The 21,776-nt window shown below is 41.8% G+C and overlaps 2 protein-coding genes across 2 annotated transcripts in view; both read left to right on the plus strand.

Annotated features, from left to right (window-relative positions):
* Positions 1 to 11,955, plus strand: part of LOC138617841 (exostosin-1a-like) — a 37,434-nt gene extending 25,479 nt beyond the window's left edge. Inside the window, exons 3-11 of the mRNA XM_069693153.1 lie at positions 2,318 to 2,425; positions 2,857 to 2,976; positions 4,788 to 4,920; positions 5,639 to 5,757; positions 6,698 to 6,793; positions 7,864 to 7,953; positions 8,087 to 8,247; positions 8,341 to 8,512; positions 8,914 to 11,955. Coding sequence (XP_069549254.1) covers positions 2,318 to 2,425; positions 2,857 to 2,976; positions 4,788 to 4,920; positions 5,639 to 5,757; positions 6,698 to 6,793; positions 7,864 to 7,953; positions 8,087 to 8,247; positions 8,341 to 8,512; positions 8,914 to 9,099 — 1,185 coding nt within the window. The 3' untranslated portion in view covers positions 9,100 to 11,955. The remainder of the gene's footprint in view (positions 1 to 2,317; positions 2,426 to 2,856; positions 2,977 to 4,787; positions 4,921 to 5,638; positions 5,758 to 6,697; positions 6,794 to 7,863; positions 7,954 to 8,086; positions 8,248 to 8,340; positions 8,513 to 8,913) is intronic.
* Positions 11,956 to 15,477: 3,522 nt separating this feature from the next.
* LOC138617839 (double-strand-break repair protein rad21 homolog A-like) overlaps positions 15,478 to 21,776 on the plus strand; it is a 7,927-nt gene continuing 1,628 nt past the window's right edge. Inside the window, exons 1-12 of the mRNA XM_069693150.1 lie at positions 15,478 to 15,606; positions 16,794 to 16,984; positions 17,277 to 17,406; positions 17,589 to 17,688; positions 18,272 to 18,378; positions 18,541 to 18,738; positions 18,851 to 18,976; positions 19,085 to 19,210; positions 20,196 to 20,419; positions 20,920 to 21,073; positions 21,251 to 21,396; positions 21,713 to 21,776. The exon at positions 21,713 to 21,776 is cut by the window's right edge and continues 116 nt beyond it. Coding sequence (XP_069549251.1) covers positions 16,841 to 16,984; positions 17,277 to 17,406; positions 17,589 to 17,688; positions 18,272 to 18,378; positions 18,541 to 18,738; positions 18,851 to 18,976; positions 19,085 to 19,210; positions 20,196 to 20,419; positions 20,920 to 21,073; positions 21,251 to 21,396; positions 21,713 to 21,776 — 1,519 coding nt within the window. The 5' untranslated portion in view covers positions 15,478 to 15,606; positions 16,794 to 16,840. The remainder of the gene's footprint in view (positions 15,607 to 16,793; positions 16,985 to 17,276; positions 17,407 to 17,588; positions 17,689 to 18,271; positions 18,379 to 18,540; positions 18,739 to 18,850; positions 18,977 to 19,084; positions 19,211 to 20,195; positions 20,420 to 20,919; positions 21,074 to 21,250; positions 21,397 to 21,712) is intronic.

The raw sequence follows: 21,776 nt of genomic DNA on the forward strand, positions 1-21,776 counted from the left end.
AGCGGCTCAGACTGGAAACTCTTCTGATAAAGACATTTAATGCATTTCTTTACACTATTACACTATTCTTATTATTCCAGCTGCTGCCCTTATAGTATAGATCTTTTGAGAGGAGAATGGGGTGAATCTCATGCTCTTGTTATTGGGGTGTCACACACCCAGTCAGGAACACAACTTCTGATTGGTCACAGATTTACCAACTCAGTGACTTTTTTCACTAGACTTTTTAAACCCCTTTAGCAATGCTTTTGTCAGAATAGCACACAGGGACAAATCTAGCAACTTTGTGGACAAGCCTTTGCTCCTTTATATACAGAGGTGAGATCCACCTCTCTCTGTGTCTACTGTTAATAAATATGCACTGTGTGAAATCGTGTCACTTCTAACTTCCCACCCGAGTGATCATTTTACAGGTAAACACAGCCGTAATCACAGCACAGCTGTTGTCCTTTATTCGATTTGCATAAAAGGCCAAACTGTGTGAATGCTTTTTAACCACACTAAGAAAACATCCATATCCTTACAGCCCTATTAGAAGCACTGATGGTAAACACCAGAGTAAAAATGGCCATTCTTTTTTCCCCTTCACACAACCAGTATGATAATATGCTGATATATTAAAGAATCCATACTTCATAGGAGCATGATTTGGGTTTTCTCTGGTTTACAATTAGATTTAGCTGTTTTTCTCTTTCAGTGTGTCACTGTTCATTAGTGCAACAGATGAACAGGAGTCAATATTAATGTTCTCCAAAAATCTAAACCATTTAAAATGATGGTGTTAGTTTCCTTTGTGATTTATGTTTGAGTACTGTAAGCAGAGAAATAGTGAAGGAAGAGAGATATTTTTCAACAAGTAGAATAAGAGTGATTTGAATGTACAGTAGGAAATGGGTTGTGTCTCTGTACTGACTGGACTGGGAAAATAATTGCCCCTCAGGGGAGCTGGGAGTGAGGCGAGGTGAGACAGCGGGCTGACGACCAGATCGACACAGGAAGAGAAAACGATGCAATTGCTCGCAGAGGTCAACCAGAGTGTAGGGTTTGACCAGGGCCTGGAGGTATTAGTGTGTCTATCAACTCACAGCCGTATGCAGGGAGCACAGAAGGGCAGACAGATACTGGAGAATTTGGGAAGGCTGAAGGCAAACAGGCTGTGGTGCAGTGACTGAACTGAGTATTTGAAATGGCCAGATGGGATTGTATTGCAGTGGTCCAGAGAGATGTTCACATTATTGAACTGAGAGCTGTGTTGTTGATGAAGGGTAGATGATGCAGAGGATCTGCTGGTGTCATGTAACAAGCAGAAAGCAGGAGATTCTCTTTCACACACATGTTTTGCTGAGCTGTATTAATGACTGTTTGTTCTGTGTGTGTGTGTGTGTGTGTGTGTGTGTGTGTGTGTGTGTGTGTGTGTGTGTGTGTGTGTGTGTGTGTGTGTGTGTGTGTGTGTGTGTGTGTGTGTGTGTGTGTGTGTGTGTATAATGTGTTGAGTTTGAGGATTGAACCACAGCCGTCTCTATCTGATTGTTCTGAGAATAGTTGGCAGGTAAAGCATGGCGGCCTTTCAGTGTGTCGCTACCTTCCTTAATGACACTGACTGAGGAGATTAGACGAGCGCTGCAGCACTCGGGATGCACGAGTGTGTTCCCGGACGTACGTCGTATGCGTGCGTGCGGTGACCAATCAGTGAACGGTACCCTGCTTAACAGATTAAAATGGTCTGTCACTGCCAGCAGGAGGCTGCACGTACCATCTAACTCTTACAAACATGAACACACAGACCTGAACTCACAGCACAAACATGAACATGGGGGAATGCACAAACACAGATACACACTGCACTGCTATTTCATGAATCTGTTAGAGACAAGGGTTCAATGTTTTGGAGTGTATCTGCCTTTCCACTCAGTATATTGATCATGTTTATGAACCCCCAATGCCCAGTCACTGTGAGAGATAGTCACTGATGTGTTAGAAAATGTTTTGATCCTATTCTTTGAATTAATTGTCAGTGATTTTGTGTTATTTTTTTGTACTTTGGCTGCAAAAACAGAAATGATATCACAAGTTTGATACCTAGTTGTTCCCTTTGAATATGCATATTTTAAGACTAACGTCACAGGAGATATGGTTTTGGCAAACAGATGGCAGTCTTACACAACATCTTCACACCACGGATTTAACACATTTATTGTATTTTTGAATTACTTCCATACTGTGGGTGTTGGGAGCTTCACAGCTTCCATTCTTAAAACCCGTTCATCTCGTTAACCAGCACTGTATTTTGTGTTTGTGTGCGGTGTTACTCCTGTAGGCAGCTTGTGTGCCAGTGATGCTCAGTAACGGCTGGGAGCTTCCTTTCTCCGAGATCATCGACTGGAATACGGCAGCTGTGATTGGGGATGAAAGGCTGCTATTACAGGTAGGCTGTGACTTAAAGGTGGAAACTCAGTACACATCAACAGTTTAATCAAAGAAGAAAAGGAAAGCTTATCTGCTCTCTTGTCACGTTGCCAGTTCTTCTTCTTTTTTTTCTTTTTTTTAAATGACAGCTTCTTTTGACCACAGAAGGTCAGCAGGTTTATCTTTATAGAGGGTTGGTAACACAGCAGCTTGTTTTTCCACCCAGATACTGCAATCTGAATGCTAAATGATGCATTAAAGGACACATTTTCTGCATCTTCTCTGCATTGTTAACTGCTGAACCTGTGTTTTCTAAAGCTCGAATCAGATTTACTGTGATAGCTCAGACTTTTTGTGAAATTTGCATATTAAATGACCAGTGGAGACTTTTGTTATTGTTGTTTTGTTGTGTAAACAAAAGTACACTAACATGTGTTAATTCTGTCCCAGATCCCCTCAACAGTGCGTTCCATCCACCAGGATAAGATCCTGTCGCTGAGACAGCAGACACAGTTCCTCTGGGAGGCTTACTTTAACTCTGTGGAGAAGATAGTACTGACTACACTGGAGGTACACGCACACATTCACGTTTATACACACAGTACAATTTCTAATGTATATCTGCAGATAAGGGCTTGGTAATCTTTTTTAGACCAGTTTTCGTGCCAGTTATTTCTGTGTCAGTATTTCTGAACTTCATAACAGTGCCATTTAATGTTCTCTTTGAATTCTCTTTAAAGATTTTAAAAGGCCACAGCTGTTTGAATATTTTTCACTTGATTTAAAACTATGCATACTTGCGCACAAATACAATCAAACAAAAAACATACAAATAAAAATCCATTAGTTCCTTGTTTGTCATATAACTTTTTTTAGTCTCTTAATTGTCTTCATCCTAGTTATAGGACATATTAGAAGTGCAGACTGTGTAGTTGCTGACGCCCCCAATGAAAATGCTTAGGACGAGATTGAAAACTAAGACGATATTTATTGTTAAACACTGCTGTCATGTTTAAAGGCTGCATCTTGCTGTGGCTCTGTTTTCCATCATGTCAGGAGTTTGTTCCTGTCAGAGTCCATTTATCTGTATTCTTCCCGGTGAGTTGCAGGCTATCATCCTGCTCTTGGGCTACAATTACAAACAGGCAAAGATGAGAGCAGAGAGGAATGAAAAGGGATAAGGGTGCTGGACAGAGAGGCAGGCAGGATGTGTAAGGTTGCCTGTAAGGCAGGGTTTCTCTCTGCATTTCAAGTCATGTTGTAAGCATAGTGTTTAAGGATTTGTGTATCCCCAGATATGCCAGCCACCGTCACTATTTTACCTTTATTTATCAACGCAGCAGACGACCTCTAAATGGCAGCAATAGTAGATCAGCTGATCAAACGTGAGTCTTATTTCTGACTGCAGCTCACCATTAATTGCCTTCCTCAGATAGTTTTACAGACGCTTCTTCCCAAGAGGTGGAATTTCTCTGTCAGCAGGGTAAAGTTACAACCCCGAGAAGCTGATCTTCGATCTGTTTACACTCTCAGTACCCTAACCCTGTTCCACACCAGGAGGTCAGTCCTGTTTCAGCGTTACATGTACTCCCTCAGTGAGCTACATCTATCAAGGGATTGTACATATTTTACTATCAACAAGTTAACGCTGAACCTCAATAATCAGTTTATTACCACAATATCCTTCAAGACAGAAAGAGGGTTTATTTTAGTCTGTAGCTGCATCATGTGAATGCTCCTGAGAGGGCTTCATATTTTATTTAGATATCCTCTCACTGAGTCTTTTTTGAGTTTTAGTGGAGTGGGAATAGTCGATTCTGTGGACTTGAAAAGCTCACTGACACATCGTATGTGATATCATGGTAAACAAACAAATGTGAATTTAACGTTTTTGTAAGGATTATGGATCATCATGTGCCAACCCACTTTCTTAAAAAAAAAAAAATAAGTAAATAAAACTGATGTCACTGTATAATTATATTCAGACCGTCTCAAACATTGTTCCAATAATAACTATAAAAAGTAAAATAGTCACAATAATTATTGGAATAGGTTTAGTGTCAAAGCAGCAGATCAGATTTCAGATAAGAGACAAAGGGTAATTGATCTTTAGCCATGCAGCCTACCTCAGCCAAGACGGAGTCATTTGAGGGATTAATCGTCAGTATAGTGCAGTCTGCACTCAGTGTCATAATTATTGTTGTTAAAAGTGAATGGACATGAAGGATCTTGACACACAAGTGATTTCCTTTTCACTGCCAATCAACAGTGATTGTAGAAGTAACGTGTTGTCTTGTGATCTTGTTTTTGTTCCACAACAAGTTACAGTGACAAATTCACAGAAGATTTCATCTGGTTTCCTCCCCCGTCTGTTTCTGCAGATCATCCAGGACCGAGTCCTGCTGCACACTTCGAGGAGTAACCTCATGTGGAACAGTCTTCCTGGAGGTCTTTTCACTCTGCCTCAGTACTCTACACACCTGAGAGACTTCCCCTTCTACTACGCTGAGCTGGGTCAGTTAATTACTTATGCACACGGTATTGTATATGCTAAGAACCATGTGAACGACGCACCGCGAGCGTCGCGAGGCTGACTTTCATTTACGACACCACACGGGAACAGCTGGCGTGCAGCAGCTGTTAAACACTTGTAAACGAACATGTAAGTCACTGACAGGTTATGCAATATATGTTCATTATTTTATGATTTGTCACTGAGAAGCAATTAGACCCGCCATGTTTTATTTGTGTTTGGTTAATTGGGCCGACATGCGGCTCGTTGTTGACACTGGGATTTGGTTAACGGCACCTTTTCCTTTATGAGCCTAATGAGACCTGTTCAGCGATGGTGAATGTCAAGTAAACACAGCCTGAAGTTAAACACACGCAGCTGTCAGAGAGGCATCACGGATGAGACAGTGTCATCAGTCGGGTTTCGAAATTGAAACAGTAAAGAGATGTGACTGTAATTCCCCAAAAACATACTGATACTAAATAGTCAAGTCAGTTGTATTTATTTAGCCCTTTGGATGCAGCACAAATAAAAACAACGTGCCATACAACATCAGACAGATTTAAAGCAGTCAGAATTTTTTTAATAGAATTATTAGTTATAAACTACTCGCGCAACAGAGTTGGGATTCGTTCAGTTGCACATACAACTACATGTACAAGTAAATTTAATTCAGAAGATTATTCTCATGCTTTAATGCCGAACTGTTTTTCTTTCCAGGTACCAAGCCGAACCCCAAGTTTACAGCGATCATTCATGTGGTCACTCCGCTGGTCTCTCAGTCCCAGCCTGTCATGAAGCTGCTCGTGGCCGTGGCCAAATCACAGTACTGTGCTCAGGTATATGGAAACACACAAGTCTGTGTGTTCATTGATCCACAGTGGGTTACACTTGATGCTGATGTGATGTGATGTGAATAGCTCTAAAGCTAATTTAGCAAATCAGGGAAGAAAAAAAAATTCAAATCTCATTATTCATGATATCTTATTCATGCTGGAGAGATGAAGGGAGGTTTTCCAAATAGTGTGCAAACATTCCTGCTACAGCACATCCACAAAAACACTCCTCTCTCTACACATGTTTTTTAGAGTGTATTAAAACACACTGCAGGAGATATACAGTAAGAAATCATACCTGCAGAACCGTGTGACGTCAAACATCCAAATTGCACATAATAACAGTAATGTATTGGGTTAATGGGTTCGTGGTAGCATTTTAACTGCTATGTCTTTGGGATTTGTTTTGCAGGGCTTCAATGTGAACAGTCAATTTCTTGCAAGTTGACAGAAATTGTGAATTGAGTTTTCTTGGATGTAGAACTGTACAGCTGAGATGTCAGTACATTTTGGATTAGCATTTACAGTGTGCCGCTGTCATGTAGGTGGTGTGACAGTTCTGAAAATAGATATGCAGTTTCATAAGGAGTCCTTTGAATTATTGTTGGTTTATAGATATATTGTCTTACCGGACATGGATTGTCAAAAATTAAAAGACTTCTATTCTAACATGTGTCTCAGTAGATGCATATGCATACATATGTAAAGAGGTGAATTACATAAATATGTGAAATAAATAAATGTGAAATAGTGTCAACTCCTGGTCAATAAGTCTTCCATCTGCACTATGCACAATTGCGCCATTTCTAGCTGTATATTTGTATATATGTCTATTTATGTTTGTTTCTGAGTAAGTACATTGAAAGCAAGTTACCACTGGAGTCAAATTCCTTGAATGGGATTCTGAATCTGAATCTGAACATGTTGTCTTCCCTTTGTGCAGGTTATCGTTCTGTGGAACTGTGACAAGCCACTTCCTGCCAAGCACCGCTGGCCCGCCACCTCGGTCCCTGTTATTGTTATCGAAGGAGAAAGCAAGGTAAGAAGCTCAGCCATATGCTTCTCTCATTACGTACGTTACTGCTGCCATTTTGCATCCTTCGTCAGAAGCCTTCATTTTGAGACACACATTGGTAAACAGCAGGGACCCAGCAGTTTTGTTGGGGGGCTTGATTTGAGAAGTCACTGCAGCTTTTTAATTTACCATTTAAAAATTTTTAGGTTTAAATTTAGAAATAATTCTTGCCATAAAATCCTGCTCTTTCATCCTTTCCTAATTCAAACCCCCCCAACCTTCCTGTCTCATGAGGAGGATGGTAGGAAATGTCTTGTAAAGGAATGCCAGCTAAACCTACTGTAGATTTACTGGATTTCGAAGTAAGTAAAACAGGCCTACGGGTGGAAAAGACTTGAATTTTAAGTTATAAAAGCTGCTAGAAAGGTGGGTCACTGCCAAACAGCAGGAAAAAGATTAGATATCTGTTACATCAGCTCTCTGATACTGTAAACAAGTGTTCAAGGCAAAATGAAGCCACTAGTTTAAAAGAAAACTGCAGAATTATGTAACCCGTCAGGGATGTGACTGGCATGGAGTACAGAGGGGCTTGACAGGGACGTCAATGCTGACTTGGTTCCAGTGAAGTTTAAGTTCTTCCTCAAATGTTTCTTTTGCCAAGGTCCCGTGGGTTGAACGCCAACATGGCTAACAAAGTCGTTGCTATCGGAGACAGAAACCCACACTCAATATTTCGATTGAAGCTGGCATTAAGAACTGTATGCCCTTACTTCTAAAATTGGAAACCACCTCGTGGCACTTTTGCCAAAAAGAAGATGCTACAGGGCTCATCAGGGATGGAAACACACTCAACAGCTTGTAGTTTTAAGCTTATTAGTAAAAAGCTGTCATTGCTGTTTCGTCAGCTTGTACATGTGGCTTAATGCAGCAAGATGAAACACAAACACATGAAGAAACTGGTTGTGCTGCTCGCCGGAGCGACTTACCTCTCGGTCATATACCGATAGTTGGTATCCAGCTGCATTGTAAAAGTGTTGACTCCCTGTGAGCGTGCAGTCACGTCCTGCTCCCCTGTCTGTTTCCAACCACACCAGGTGATAAGCAGTCGCTTTCTGCCCTACAACACCATCCCCACTGACGCTGTACTCAGTCTGGACGAGGACACCGTGCTCTCCACCACAGAGGTCAGACTGACAGAGAACTACATCAAATATCAATTTCTAGCTTATGATTTTCTAATCTTATTTGGCATCTTATTTGGTTTTCTTGGCCTCATGTCTTCCGTCCTCTCTTCGTCTCTCTGTGATCTCGATCCAGGTCGACTTTGCGTTGACGGTGTGGCAGAGTTTCCCCGACCGCATTGTGGGTTACCCGGCCCGCAGTCACTTCTGGGACAGCAACAAGGAGCGCTGGGGCTACACCTCCAAATGGACCAACGACTACTCCATGGTGCTGACTGGAGCCGCCATCTATCACAAGTACTGACACTTTGCTGTTTCCATTCAGTTTAACGCAGTTTCTCCATTTGACCTGCTCATCGCGCCGCTCACTCGTTCCTTCCTCTCCTTCAGATACTACCACTACTTGTACACCGCCTACCTTCCAGCCAGTCTGAAGACCATGGTCGACCAGATGTCCAACTGCGAGGACATTTTGATGAATTTTCTGGTGTCATCGGTGTCTAAACTTCCACCCATCAAGGTCACCCAGAAGAAACAATACAAGGAAACCATGATGGGACAGGTGAGGAAGTGAATTTATCCTGTAGTTCATTTTACTTTACAGCTGAAGCTATACAGACACGATGTTATTGATATTTTTATGAATTAGTGATTGTTCAGGGATTACTGTAAATATTGCTCATTCTAGAGGCTGATGGCCTTTAGACACGTCACACACATAATCCTTAACAATGTTTGCTGACAGGGAAAAAAAACAACAGTAATCATTTGAAAATTTGAAATGTATTTCCTTGCAAAATGGCCTTCAGTAAAAGAAGCTTATGAATATTTACAATAGGCTCTGAAAGGTCACAATGATTGGTGATGCATTATTCATATTGTTGATCTCTTTTTCCTGCACTGCCTGAATCTTACCCTTCCTCCCCCCTCCGTCTATCACCACCCTCCACCTCCCGTCCACAGAGCTCCCGGGCGTCTCGCTGGGCCGACCCGGATCATTTTGCCCAGCGTCAGACCTGCATGAACAAGTTTGCCAACTGGTTTGGCACCATGCCCCTCGTCCACTCTCAGATGAGGCTGGACCCGGTCCTGTTCAAAGACCAGGTGTCCATACTGCGGAAGAAGTACAGGGACATCGAGAGGCTATAACCCTTCTGAGCCCCCCCCGCTCTCCGGACACAACAAAGAAAGAGCGAGGGGGCGGACATACGGAGAAGCCTTTCCGTGATTTCGTGGATGGATCAGTGGAGAACCAAATTGGATCAGGTGCAGAGGAAGAGGAGGAAAGAGAAACTAGAAGGACACCACATTTGTCGGCCTCCTTTGTACCGCCTACATTTCTCCTTCCTACCCTGCTCTCGTGTACTTGGGCGGGGAACCTGAGCACATGACTACCAACCACTGAAGGACACCCGAGGACTTCAAACTGCTCGACTTTGAACCGAAGTGTTCCTGGAGTCGGAAATCATCGCTCGCTGCTTCAGTGTCCCAAAAAGTGGCGAGCCACTCCCAACTCCAGCCCACCGAAAGTGACTGCCTGCTCTGTACACTATGCACAGGTTCCTGAAAGTTTTTGCTGACTGATTATTGATAATTATGAAGAGGATAACACTATTTTGGATTGTGTTTAGCTATTTTTTTATACAGTGAATGAATGGCCAGCACTACTCTCTCTGTATTGTCTTAATTAAAACCAACAGTAGGGTGGATTCAGAGAAGAACGACGAGCCCTCGACCGCAGAACCTGGTTCTGATAGTGATCTGACATTCACAGTGCCTCACAGTTAATCTAATGGGATCTGGGAGTATGAGAAAAAGACATGGTGCAGATTGAGCACCTTGATCTTGCTGCTTTCTTTTTTTTTTCTTTTTTTTTCATGATTTGTAATTTTCTTTATAATTGATGAAACTATGGCTCTTAAATTCTTCAGGTCAGCATTCACATATTTTCCCTCTACAAAGTAACGAAAATCAGGTTTTTTTTTTAATTCAGTTGAACAAACAAAATTATTATTATGTACCATTGTAATCATGTTTTCCCTCCGGGTCTCAAAGCCACAGTACCCAGCTAGATGTGCTCTGTGGGAACAGACACAGTTTCCTCGCATATTGAACAGAACTGCAGAGAAAAGTCAGTGAGATTCCCTGTTTCCATTTTAGCAAGAAATCCTCTTCATGCCTCTTTTCGTTTTGTTCGTAAAGGTTTAAATGACGAGCTCGAATGTGAACTTGAAAGCGTGCTGGCCTGAAGAACAATACATGATCGTATGAGTTGCCTTGGTTAAGGGAGGCTGAGCTTGCCAATTGAGCCAACCAATGGTCTGTTTGAAACACGAACCACTGTGAAAGCCAGGAAACGCATCTCTATGCCATAGACCCAATTTAATTTTGTCCGGTGGGAAGTTTGGCAGCAGATCGGGCTGACAAGTACTTGACATGGGCTAACACTGCTTTCGTCGTCTCGGCTGTGTCACAGTTGGCATCACGCTGAGCAGACTACTGTTTTTCCCACTTGGTATGAACAAAGACGACCAGGTGCTTGTGACACTGCTAGAAGGCTCACTTTGCTCAAAAGGCTCAAGTAAATGGTTATTCCCATTTGTGATATTTCTTTAACATCAATACAAATAATGAGAAATGTCTCTGATAATCACAGATTTAAGCAGCCACCCAAACATCAGATTGGCTTTGTGCCACTGCAAGCGGGCCACGTTCAAGAAGCAAAATGTAAAACGAAGATGTTCCATAATTCAGTATGTCTCGTAAATGCCACCGTTATCAGTTTCTATTTGTTCTCTTTTTAATCTGAGAGACACGTCTCATTTGCTGCGAATCTCTGCTAACTGTCAGTGGACATGACATTGGGGGTTTTATGCTGCTGGATCAACAGACTGACTGACTTTAATTGTTTGGATCCATTAACAAACAAGCTTAATTGTTTTTGTCTTCATATCATGTTATCTCAAAATGTTGTAATTCAGTGAGTCTCGCACGGGCACTTGTGTTTTTAAATCAGTGCATCATCAAGTTGAACAAACTCCCCCGACACATCCTCTGGTAGCTTCAGCTTCTTTCTTTTCTTCTTTTTGTGTGAAAGATAAAAACAAAAGATTGTTTTGAGAAGCTCCACAGTCCTTCACTGACCCCAGCATGTGCCAATGGAGCATTCATGAATTTGTTCATGGTCTTCTTTCATGTTCTTCTTTCATCTGATATGAGGAATGCCATGCATTCCCGTATTTATTGGGTTCGTTAAGTATTTTTCTGTCTGTATAGAGAGTGGGAAAAGGAGGGAAAGAGTCGCTGTGTGAGAAGAGACGGGTCCTGCCTGGTATTTTCCACTTCTGAGAATGTGCTATCAGCTTGACAGCAAATAAACAATCCGAGTGTAACCCAACACGGTACTATCAAGACACGTGAACACGGTCGTAAACAGAATCAAATTTCAGAAATGAACTCGGTGCAATATTTAAGATGACACTTTCTCTCTCTTTTATGTTTCTCTTCCTTTGCGTTCATGTTTCAGAGGGCTGGTGGTGATATATTGATGTGCCTTCAGAAGAAATACTGATTTTTGTTTTGTTTTGTTTTTCCTCATTGGCCTTGTGCAAGAAACTGGTCCCTGTTTTTCATTGTAGGTTGTTTTGTTTGTTTTCTGTATGAACACCCAGTAAGATGTAATGGCACCCTGAAGGATTTTGTTTAACACTAGAATGAGACTGAGACTTCCCACCACACATCTGATACTAACATTCCTGCCTTGTCTGTTAGAGGAACTCCTCCCAACACATACTGCCTTGTATTACTATACTTGCGAGGCCCCCCAGATGCCCCCCTGCCCCTAATCCTGCTCTTGACAACTAGTAATACATGTAATACACATTACATTCTCGCACACAAACACAGTATTTATCAGACAGGATTGTGTCTCGAATGAACCTCTGCCTGCTTCCTTCACTCTCTTCTGTAACTGCAGACCTAATTTTATAGAGATTAAAATGGAAAGATAGAGGAAAAAAAAAAAAAAAATCACAATTTTGTAAATGAATTTTATAAAAATAAATGGAAAACATCAACAAATAAAATGTTTGATATAAATGACTGTCTCTGTGTGTTTCTGGTCTTAATTTTCTTGTAAATGAAGTTTGAATTTTGGACACACTCCCCTGGATACGCACACCGCAGAGTCCCTTTACTCTATTTCACCTTGTCATCCCTCTCTGACCTGCCCGCACTGCGCCCACCGAGCCCGAGCCAAACTAAATAATACCTTTAGCTTCCTCTGTGTGCGTGTGAACTTCATCTTATGCCAAGAAACTGCAGTGTTTACATAAATCTGTGTCAGGATGATTGGTTTAGACACGCTGCATAAATAACAGCATCTATCCAGGATGATCCCATGGAGCACGAGAGCTGCCAACTCAGCTGGAGCAGCAGCTACAGGAGAAACTGCCACCACCCCAAACACACACACGCACACACACACACACACACACACACACACACACACACTAAATTGTGTGGGGGCGGGGGGATGTGCACTATGTAAAAGCTGGACAGGTGCCCTCTCAGGAGGAATTATCTTGTGTCACACCAAACGCAAAACCATTTTCACAGTCACACTAAGATCACGATTACTCTGCGTGACGTGGTAAAAATCTGAAATAAAGGACAAGATCCAGATGTGTAGATAGTGGAAAGATGTGATCATCGATAAACCAAGGAGTGAAACTTCACAGTCAGGGAGTTTCACGATACCCAGGAGGCCCATTCACTGCCAAAAGTCTTGTATGATTTAATGGTATGCAAATCAGTTCATTTTCTCCCAGTCCTACTGATGAGGTGCTGTGGAGATGGATCTCTGTTTGCATGCAGCCAGGACTCCTCCCTGCTGTAGGATTAAGTGCTGTGACTCGGGGCCAAACTGGAGCAATGCCCCTCCTTTTTTCTATCATCTCTCCATCAGATATCATTGCACCACGCTGAGTGAAATGGTTGAAGATACACTCAAGCTTGTGAAAGAGTAGAAAGAATTGTTTTTGTTGCATTTGGCCTCATAACTCATTATGTATTCTACAAATCTGTATCCAAAGTTGCTTCCTTGGTATGTGGGGAAATGATGTTGTCATGATAACATCTGTCTTTTTGAGTTAAATTTATTTTCAACATTGCAACTAAAACCACCACATGTTCCCTTGTTGTGTTTTAAAGCGGAGTTGGAGGCATCGCTGCATACATATAACTATATTTAGGGGAAAAAAACTCCTTCACTTTTAGATGAATTATTATGGGGGCTTGCAACTATTTTCCAAAGGATTTTTTGTTTATCATGACTGTATATAAAAAAAAATAATAAAATGAAAATCCATCGCTGTATCAAATACTATATATCACTAAATGAGACATTTACAGAGAAGAACACAAGATAAAAATGTACTTTAACAGAATCTGCAGTGACTACGATTAAATATCACACAGCTCCTCACAGACAAGCAGTTACAGAAGAGTAGATGAGGCTCCCTGTGGCGACATGATTTAATACATTAAGATTCAGCACATTATGGTGTTAATAGCCCAAAACAATTTGTTTCACAGGATTAAATTGGTCCAACTCTTCAGCGTTTGGCTAGATAAAAATCGGCGGCTGCCTGTTTGCCTTCATTTCCTCTGAGTGGGTTTTGTTTGTCTGTTTGTCGTGTGCATGTATGAGAATACTACAGCACATCCAAAACACAAGATGCTGCACTTCATACAGCTGTGCAGATAATAATATACTTCTGTTTTGGTATGTGGAGATAATCAGATGTTCAGGCTTTGTGACTCACACTTTGTGCGTCAAACAAAGTAGCTCATCTAAAGCAGGAGAGCGTCAGCGTAGTAGTGGCTGGCTGCTCGGAGGCTGTTTAGACGTATCTGTCACATCATAGCAGCAGACAGGAATCAGCTATCTGGGTAAAATTATCTTGTTTAACAGATGGGAGCCCGAAACTGTGTCAGCACCCAGACTATGGCTGTGCAGCGCTGTGTTAAAATGTGTCACACATCATTTTCTGCACAAGCTGCACAAGGTGTTGGATATCTGCACAAAAACAGCTTGATTTAATATCTTCATAAATCTGATGCAACACATTGAAAACCTTCATCCACTTTTCCATTCATCACCATTTTAAGATATTTGGTAGTTTGCCCGAGATCAATAATATATCAATGAGAAAATGTGTACAATGCAGCACATTTTCACATCTAAATATTTTGGTAATCACTTCTCTTGCAAATACATGCTTACTGACTGTTATTTTGAAGCATTATCAGACTTTCTGACTTTACCTTGTTATCCCTCAGTATTGTCACCGCAGATATTCAGATCTGCGTAGATGTTCGTCGAATGTGACTTACATTAACTGTGCAAATCATTTCTCAAACAAAGCAGATACATAAACACTAAATTGAACATAGCATGGCCTCTACTCTGTACAGCGACATGGAGCTCTGCTGCTGGGAAATTATAAACATGCTGAACTGGCAGCAGCTCCACTGCAACAGATGCCGTTGCCTATGAGACAAACCCGCTCTATTGGATTCTGCAATTTGATTGTAGATGAGTCAGTGTGTCTGTCAGGCATGTTCCTTATCGTCTGTATCTGATATACTGTTGGGAAACTGGTTTTACAGTCTGCATGGATGTCCAGTTCACTGCACACTGAGGGCTGAATTGGTACTTTCAGAGTGTTTCCTCCTAATGTACCGTGAATCACATTTTTTTTTTTTTTATCTTTAAATTTAGTTTGAATTTATCATGACTGATTGGTTGACTCATCCATTGACCAGTAACGTGACCAGCCAGTGCTGGGCCTTTCTCACAGCAGGTGCAGTATTTCATCATGGCAGTAAAGCAACAGCAGTGGCTCTGTTCCATATAAGTGTTGCAGCAGGCCAAGCCAATAAGACAGCATGCACGATACCTGGGACGCAAAACTGGGGCACCTGAACGGACTTCAACTAGTGTTACTTAAGTTATTAATTGATCCTGTGCTTTTCCTGCTAAAACATGTCAGATTGTCATATCAAAATGTCTTCGACTGCTGATGAATGTGGGTCACTATAAGGGGTCATAACAGTCCGTGTTATGACGTTGGGAGGGAAAAAAAAAAAAAAAAAGACCAGATGGGACAGTTGAAAATGGGAGCAGAGGAGGCAGGCAGTCATACCCCCCCCCCAAAAACAAAAAAAAAAAAAAAAAAAAAAAAAAAAATACACTATAGTACACACAATTGCATTGTATTGGACATTTAGTTATCTCAGTGGGAAGTCAACCCTTAATAAAAGACAACGACCTAATAGGAGCGCTGATAATAGTAATTAAATTACTATCAGGACTCACTGGTAAATAATACCAACATTATATATATATATTATCCCCGCATTACGTTCCCACAGCGCCCTCTATCGGCCCCCGGTGCTTACAGCAGGCCGTTCTCACAGACTCCTCCTCCGCCATTTTTGACTGTAAACATCCTGCCGATTTTAAAAGGACAGCAGTGAGCGGGAGGAAGGCGACTGGCGCCATCTTGGCTGTTTTAATGAGTACAACAGGGGGGAACTCGGTGGGAGAAATAACCTAATCACTGGGATTTCACTCTAAAGAGGGGACTGTCGGTGAGTGTGTTTGCAGCGGAAATATTTACGCGTAGTTTACTGCGTTTTACGAGGTAAAACAAAACGCGCACGTTTTGAGTTTATTCGCTGCGGCCTTCGCTGGACGAGGAGCCGTTAGCTGGTGGCTAACGCAGTGTTGTGCTGTGTTAAAAAAGAAAAGTACGATCAGGCGTCGGTAGGCGCCTTGTTCCCGAGTGGTTTGCTTGCTTTTTTTTTTTTTTTAATTTTTTTTATCGTGCAAATTAGTTTTATAAATGCTGTAGTTTTTAACTTGAGCTTTTTGTAGTTAGCTGGCGGCTAATTTAGTTCATCCCACTTGATGGGCGCCGACTATTTACTGGCGGACACCGACCAGCATGTTGGCGCTTTTAACGTGTCACGCTGCATAAAGTACACACACCGTCTACTTCTACATTTGTTTTGTTTTGTTGTTGTTATAAAGTCGAGGAGGAGGGAAAAGAGCCCGGTTTCCTCAGGAAGATGTGCATTTACAGTGTTTGCCTCCCACACCGGGAAATAGGCTGAACTTGTTTTGATAACATTTAAAATCTCATTTTCCAGATATCGATAACCGCGTTTTATGTTTTAGCGACAGTGAATTACTTTTTAAAGTTTCATAATGTATATCTAGCAAAAAAAAAATACCAAGTAAACACGTAGATGTGACTTTTGTTTATTTTAGGGTTAACGTAAGCGATATGTTAATGCTGACTAATGGTGTTTGGTCTTTACTCATCAGACAAGACTATCAATCCCTTTCAAAATAAGTATAATAATAAATATATAAATAAATATATATATATATATATATATAATAGCCGGGTTATTCTGGTAGGTGTTGGATGCCCAATATTGCATTTTTAAGCTTGATATTCAGGAAATAGTTTTCTGTTTTGTTTCCTAACTAAAATATAATTTTTTTTTTCTTATCGCTCATCATCATGACACATTGATTCTGTGCAGCTGTTCAGCAAATTTCTGGACAAATACCCCCCCCCCCCCCCCCTTGTCCCAGTGTCATAAACTGCCAGAGATATGGAGGAGGTTATTGCACGATTTGGCTGAAAACAGCACTGTCTCGTGTGCTGCAAGTTTGTGTTTTGCCTGTTGGTATTTAGTTTTTGTATCTGTTCTGATCTTTTAGAAAGCTTTTCCTTAAATATGCATGATTTCATTCTGTTTTCCAGGTAAACCATACCACAGTGTGAACGTGTGAACCAGGGGAACCGGGGCAATGTTCTACGCCCACTTTGTCCTCAGCAAACGTGGGCCGCTAGCCAAGATCTGGCTGGCGGCCCATTGGGACAAAAAGCTGACCAAGGCTCATGTATTTGAATGCAACTTGGAGAGCAGTGTGGAGAGCATCATCTCGCCCAAGGTAAAAAGACAAAAAGTACAGTTTCTGGATTCTGGTGGTCCTGCGACAGGTTTTGTGTTCACTCTGCAGGCTTGAGTCTTGCTCACATCCAGAGCTGTTTAAGTAGAAATAGAAACACATTAAAGCAGCATTTGTGTTTCCAGCTGTAGGTTAATCACAGAGCTTTTTGAAAACAACCAATTCATAATTCTTAAAATGAAAAGACATTATAAAAGAGTAACCTATAAGCGTGAATTTTCTTTGATGTGATGAATTGCTTACAGTGTTTTTCTGGGACTTTTTTTTCTTTTAGGTGAAGATGGCTTTGCGTACATCAGGCCACTTGCTCCTTGGGGTGGTGAGAATCTACCACAGGAAGGCCAAGTACCTGCTTGCTGATTGTAATGAAGCCTTCATCAAGATCAAAATGGCTTTTAGGCCAGGTAAGTCAAACCAACAAGATAAACTAGTTTTTCTCTTCTCAAAACATTTTCTGAATTTGTGAGTTTGTGCTTCCCCAAAACAAAAACATCTATTTTCCAAACTTGGTACGGTTGTTGTTTTTAAGATGGGACCATCGAGCACAGTTGTATGTTTATAACCAACTTGTTACTTGTGTGTTCAGGTGTTGTGGATCTACCTGAGGAAAACAGAGAGGCAGCATACAATGCCATCACCTTACCCGAGGAGTTCCATGACTTCGACCAGCCACTTCCTGATCTGGAGTAAGTTAATTACATTTCATCATGTCTTTTCTATTAAACACTCTTAGCGGTTAAAGGAACAACTGCATGGAGGACAGGACCCATGCTGCTGTCAAAATCACTGGCGTGGTTTATGTTTGTGTTCTTCAAGCAGCTTCCCCTTATGTCCACAGTGTACTGGTGCTTTGTGTTGCAGCAGAAATCTGGCGACTGTTTATGTGTCCACTAAAAGTTCATCCATTACCTTTCTAACACAGTTCAGAGTTGTGTTGATGACATTTTGCCGCAGCATGTTTTACAGCATTTTGAAAGCACACAGGATGGCCTAAAAGCATAAAGTCTTTTCTTTTCTGTATATGCCTCTATCACAAACAATAAAATCAAGTTTATTGTTTGGGTTTTTCGATGCATGTCAAGACATGGCCAGTTGGAAATGAAATGGTGTGTAAAAAAAATAATTAATAACGTCAATTGTTCCTAAGTACAAATTAATTTTACACTCCAGAAGCGTGAGTCGATGTGGCTGCTTGATATGGAGAACATCAGCGGCAACTGTTGCACTCAACACTGGTGTCTTTTTTTGTGTGCGTTTCTTTTCAAACAGTGACATAGATGTGGCCCAGCAGTTCACCCTGAACCAGAGCAGAGTAGAAGAGATCACCATGAGGGAAGATGTTGGCAACCTCAGCCTGTTACAAGACAATGACTTTGGTAGGACACAACTAAAATGCTGCTGTTGACACTCAACCCACCCACCTATCATATTGTAGGTGGTACATATTTTAGACATAACATTACATTTTGTCAAAATAATAGAAGTGTTATGTAAATAAATTGTTCATATTTATAACGACAACCTACCGTTGTCTCTAGCTGACTTTGGTATGGACGACCGAGAGATGATGCGTGATGCCAGCACATTTGAGGAGGACATCATGCATGGTGCCACGGCCTCTAACCTTTTGCTTGAGCCTGAGCCTGGTCCAGCTAACCTCCCTGACAAATCCAACCACATGGAGTATGATGACTTTGGGGACGGTTCCATGGGCAACAGTGATGGAGGGATGCTGGGTGAGCAATATTTTATTTCTGTAATAACTGTAGGCTTTGTTGTGCCACCATTTAAAGTTGTTCCGAGAGATGTTTATGACAAAGTAATAAAGATCGATCTCTTCTTTCTCAGTTGACAAGCTGCTGAGCTCTGAAGACGGAGGCGGCATCTTCGATGATCCTCCAGCTATCACAGAAAGTGTCATGATGCCTCCAGATCACGGAGATGATGAGGACGACTTTGACAACCTCCAGTCACGTAAGTAAAGCACAGTTGTACGAACACTGCAGATAAAACCTGCTTCGTCATGTGGCATGCACAGTGTATCGGTGGTTAAAGGGGTAATATCATTTTGTGTCCATCTAGCGGGTCCAGAGAGTCCAGACTCCGGACCAGTGGAGCCGCTGCCAGCAATGGCTGACCAGACAGAGCAGACCACTCTGGTTCACAATGAGGAGGAAGCCTTTGCGCTGGAGCCCATTGACATCACTGGTAAGACCCTCTTTCTCTTTAGTGATAACAGGCTGCATTTAAAGAAAATCTTATTTTTACATTTATTTTTCCTCTTTGTATCATTTTTGTCGTCTTTTAGTCTCAAATTTTGACCATTTGGTATTTCCAATTTCACTCGAGATTAAAAGTGGGAACTCGTAGTAAATGGTGCCTACACACACACTTCACAGCAAAAGGGAATTCTACAGACTGAGATTGGTTTATTTGACCGTATAGAGTGTGTACTGTGGTATCATGGAGACTTGACAAACAATAGAGATCTTGCTTCACCTTGTGTGTCAAGACAGCTGTTCCTTTAAAAAATAATCTCTGATTCTACTGTGCAGTCGTAGGCGATGTTGCAAATGAATGAGACCGTAGAAGGACTCTGCACTGATATACAATTGGCCTATAGAGCCTGAGGCCTTACATTGTGACTATAACGATAAGTGTATATGCGTCTATATGACTACAAGTTTTTATCCGCAGGCCGTCACTGCTCAACACATAGCATATTCAACATCGCACGCTGAGAGAGAAGCTACAACCGGAGTCAAATTCCTTGTATGTGTAAACATATCTGGCCAATAAAGCTTATTCTGTTCCGATAACAAATGAGCAGCATGTTAGCAGTGCAGCAGCGGCAGCTCTGGTGCTGTTTGTGTCGACACGGGACTGAACTGAACATCTCCTGCATTTGGAAACACCTGGAGTCCACTAGAGAGTCACTGTAGTCATGCGGTTAAAATACATGAAAATAAACTTGGAAAAATAAAAATACGCTACCGTCCACATTCATATAGTTATACATGACATTTATGACCCTTTTGCAGAAAGCTGGAGGGATTCAAATAGAACATATTTGCTCAGGCACGTGTGCGTTGAATGACTGGACAGCACAGGAGAGGAAACGGTACCTTTTTAATGATGAAGAGTACCATCAGTGAATCTTTTTTGTTGTTGTTGTTGTTCTTTTTGTTTCTAGTGAAAGAGACCAAGGCGAAGCGTAAAAGAAAGCTGATTGTGGACAGTGTGAAAGAATTGGACAGTAAGACCATCAGGGCTCAGCTATCTGATTACTCCGACATCGTCACCACCCTGGACCTCGCCCCTCCCACAAAGAAGCTCATGATGTGGAAGGAGACTGGAGGAGTAGAGAAGCTCTTCTCGCTGCCTGCCCAGCCCCTCTGGAACTCCAGGCTGCTCAAGGTAACAAACACCTCTTATAAATATGCATACTTGTGGGTAAATAATAATTCGCATTCACCAGTATGTGTGAGCATAGTAAAACTTTCGGCTTGTAATCACTCTAAAGCAATATTACTGCTTGGGGAACACTAATGAGCGAACCACAACGGAGGTCTGACTCTCCAAGTAGGTCCGACTGAGACGCACTCTAATGGAAGTAAATTCATAACATTGTATTTTCATTGACATTCAGTTCAGGCTGTGGGATTTGAAATGAGAACATTGCAGGAACTGGAGGTGGAGGAAGTGATTGCTTTTGACTCCTTTTCCCTGTCCTTTCACCCACGGTACCCCTCTTGAATACTGAATTGAAAATGTGTTGATGCATAATTATAGCAGTTTCTTTTCCTCTTCCCACATTTCTAGCGCACGACAAACTTTGCATAAAGATAGGTGCCGTGTATTTTTTTTGAATAATAAAACTTCTCTCCATGTTTAACTGTTAAAATCTCTGCTGTCAGATGTTCACACGCTGCCTGACACCTCTGGTGCCAGATGAGATGAGGAAGAGGAGAAAGGGCGGTGAAGCAGACAGTCTGGATGAGTTCCTTAAAGAGCTAGAGAACCCGGAGGTGCCAAGAGAGGAGGTCATGAGTCAGCACAGAGATGTTATTGGTAAGTTATGCTGGAGGCGACGAGACGAGGTCAGACCCCGGAGCAGACATGTTATTAGTTGGGTGAGAGAAAAGAGCCCGGTGTCAGAGGTCCTCACTGAGACATTCGGTTGAAGAACGAGGTTGCGCTCACATTTGTTTTTACATTCGACTCACGTCTCCCTTATCGGTCCCTCAGACCAGACTATCATGGAGGAGCCCAGCATGCTGGCAGCCTCTGCGATGGAGGGCAGCAGGACGACCTTGGATGAATCCGTCATGCCTCCTCCTTCCACGCCCCGCGGTGTCAAACGCAAGACCCTCGACAAAGAGAGCACCCTTCCTGTGAGTATTCATCAATGTTATGTTTTTCTCTGTCAAAGCGCATAAATTGAGGTTGAATAATTTACTGTAATAGTAAATTCATCTGGACTAAAATATCAAGTGCAGAGTGGAAAAGCCTTAAATTGTAATTTATTTAAGTGCTGAAGCAGCAGTCACAATACACAACACATTATTGTTTGATCTTCACCTCTTAAACTGTTATTCCAGAGCACATTAGAATATTTTGTATTCAGGTCTCATTAATCTTACAGTTGACATCTGCATGACTTATGTGACGAACACTGAGTCCTGACGTGGCCCTGCTTTCCCTCTTTAGATGGCTCCTTTGGAGCAGCAGCAGGTGGCTGACCGCTCAGTCTTGTCTCAGAGGTTAGACATGC

Source organism: Brachyistius frenatus, unplaced genomic scaffold, assembly GCF_029030835.1.
Source record: "Brachyistius frenatus isolate BFR_SWC_R1_liver_20210118 unplaced genomic scaffold, ASM2903083v1 Contig_14, whole genome shotgun sequence".
In the NCBI taxonomy this organism is placed as follows: domain Eukaryota; kingdom Metazoa; phylum Chordata; class Actinopteri; family Embiotocidae; genus Brachyistius; species Brachyistius frenatus.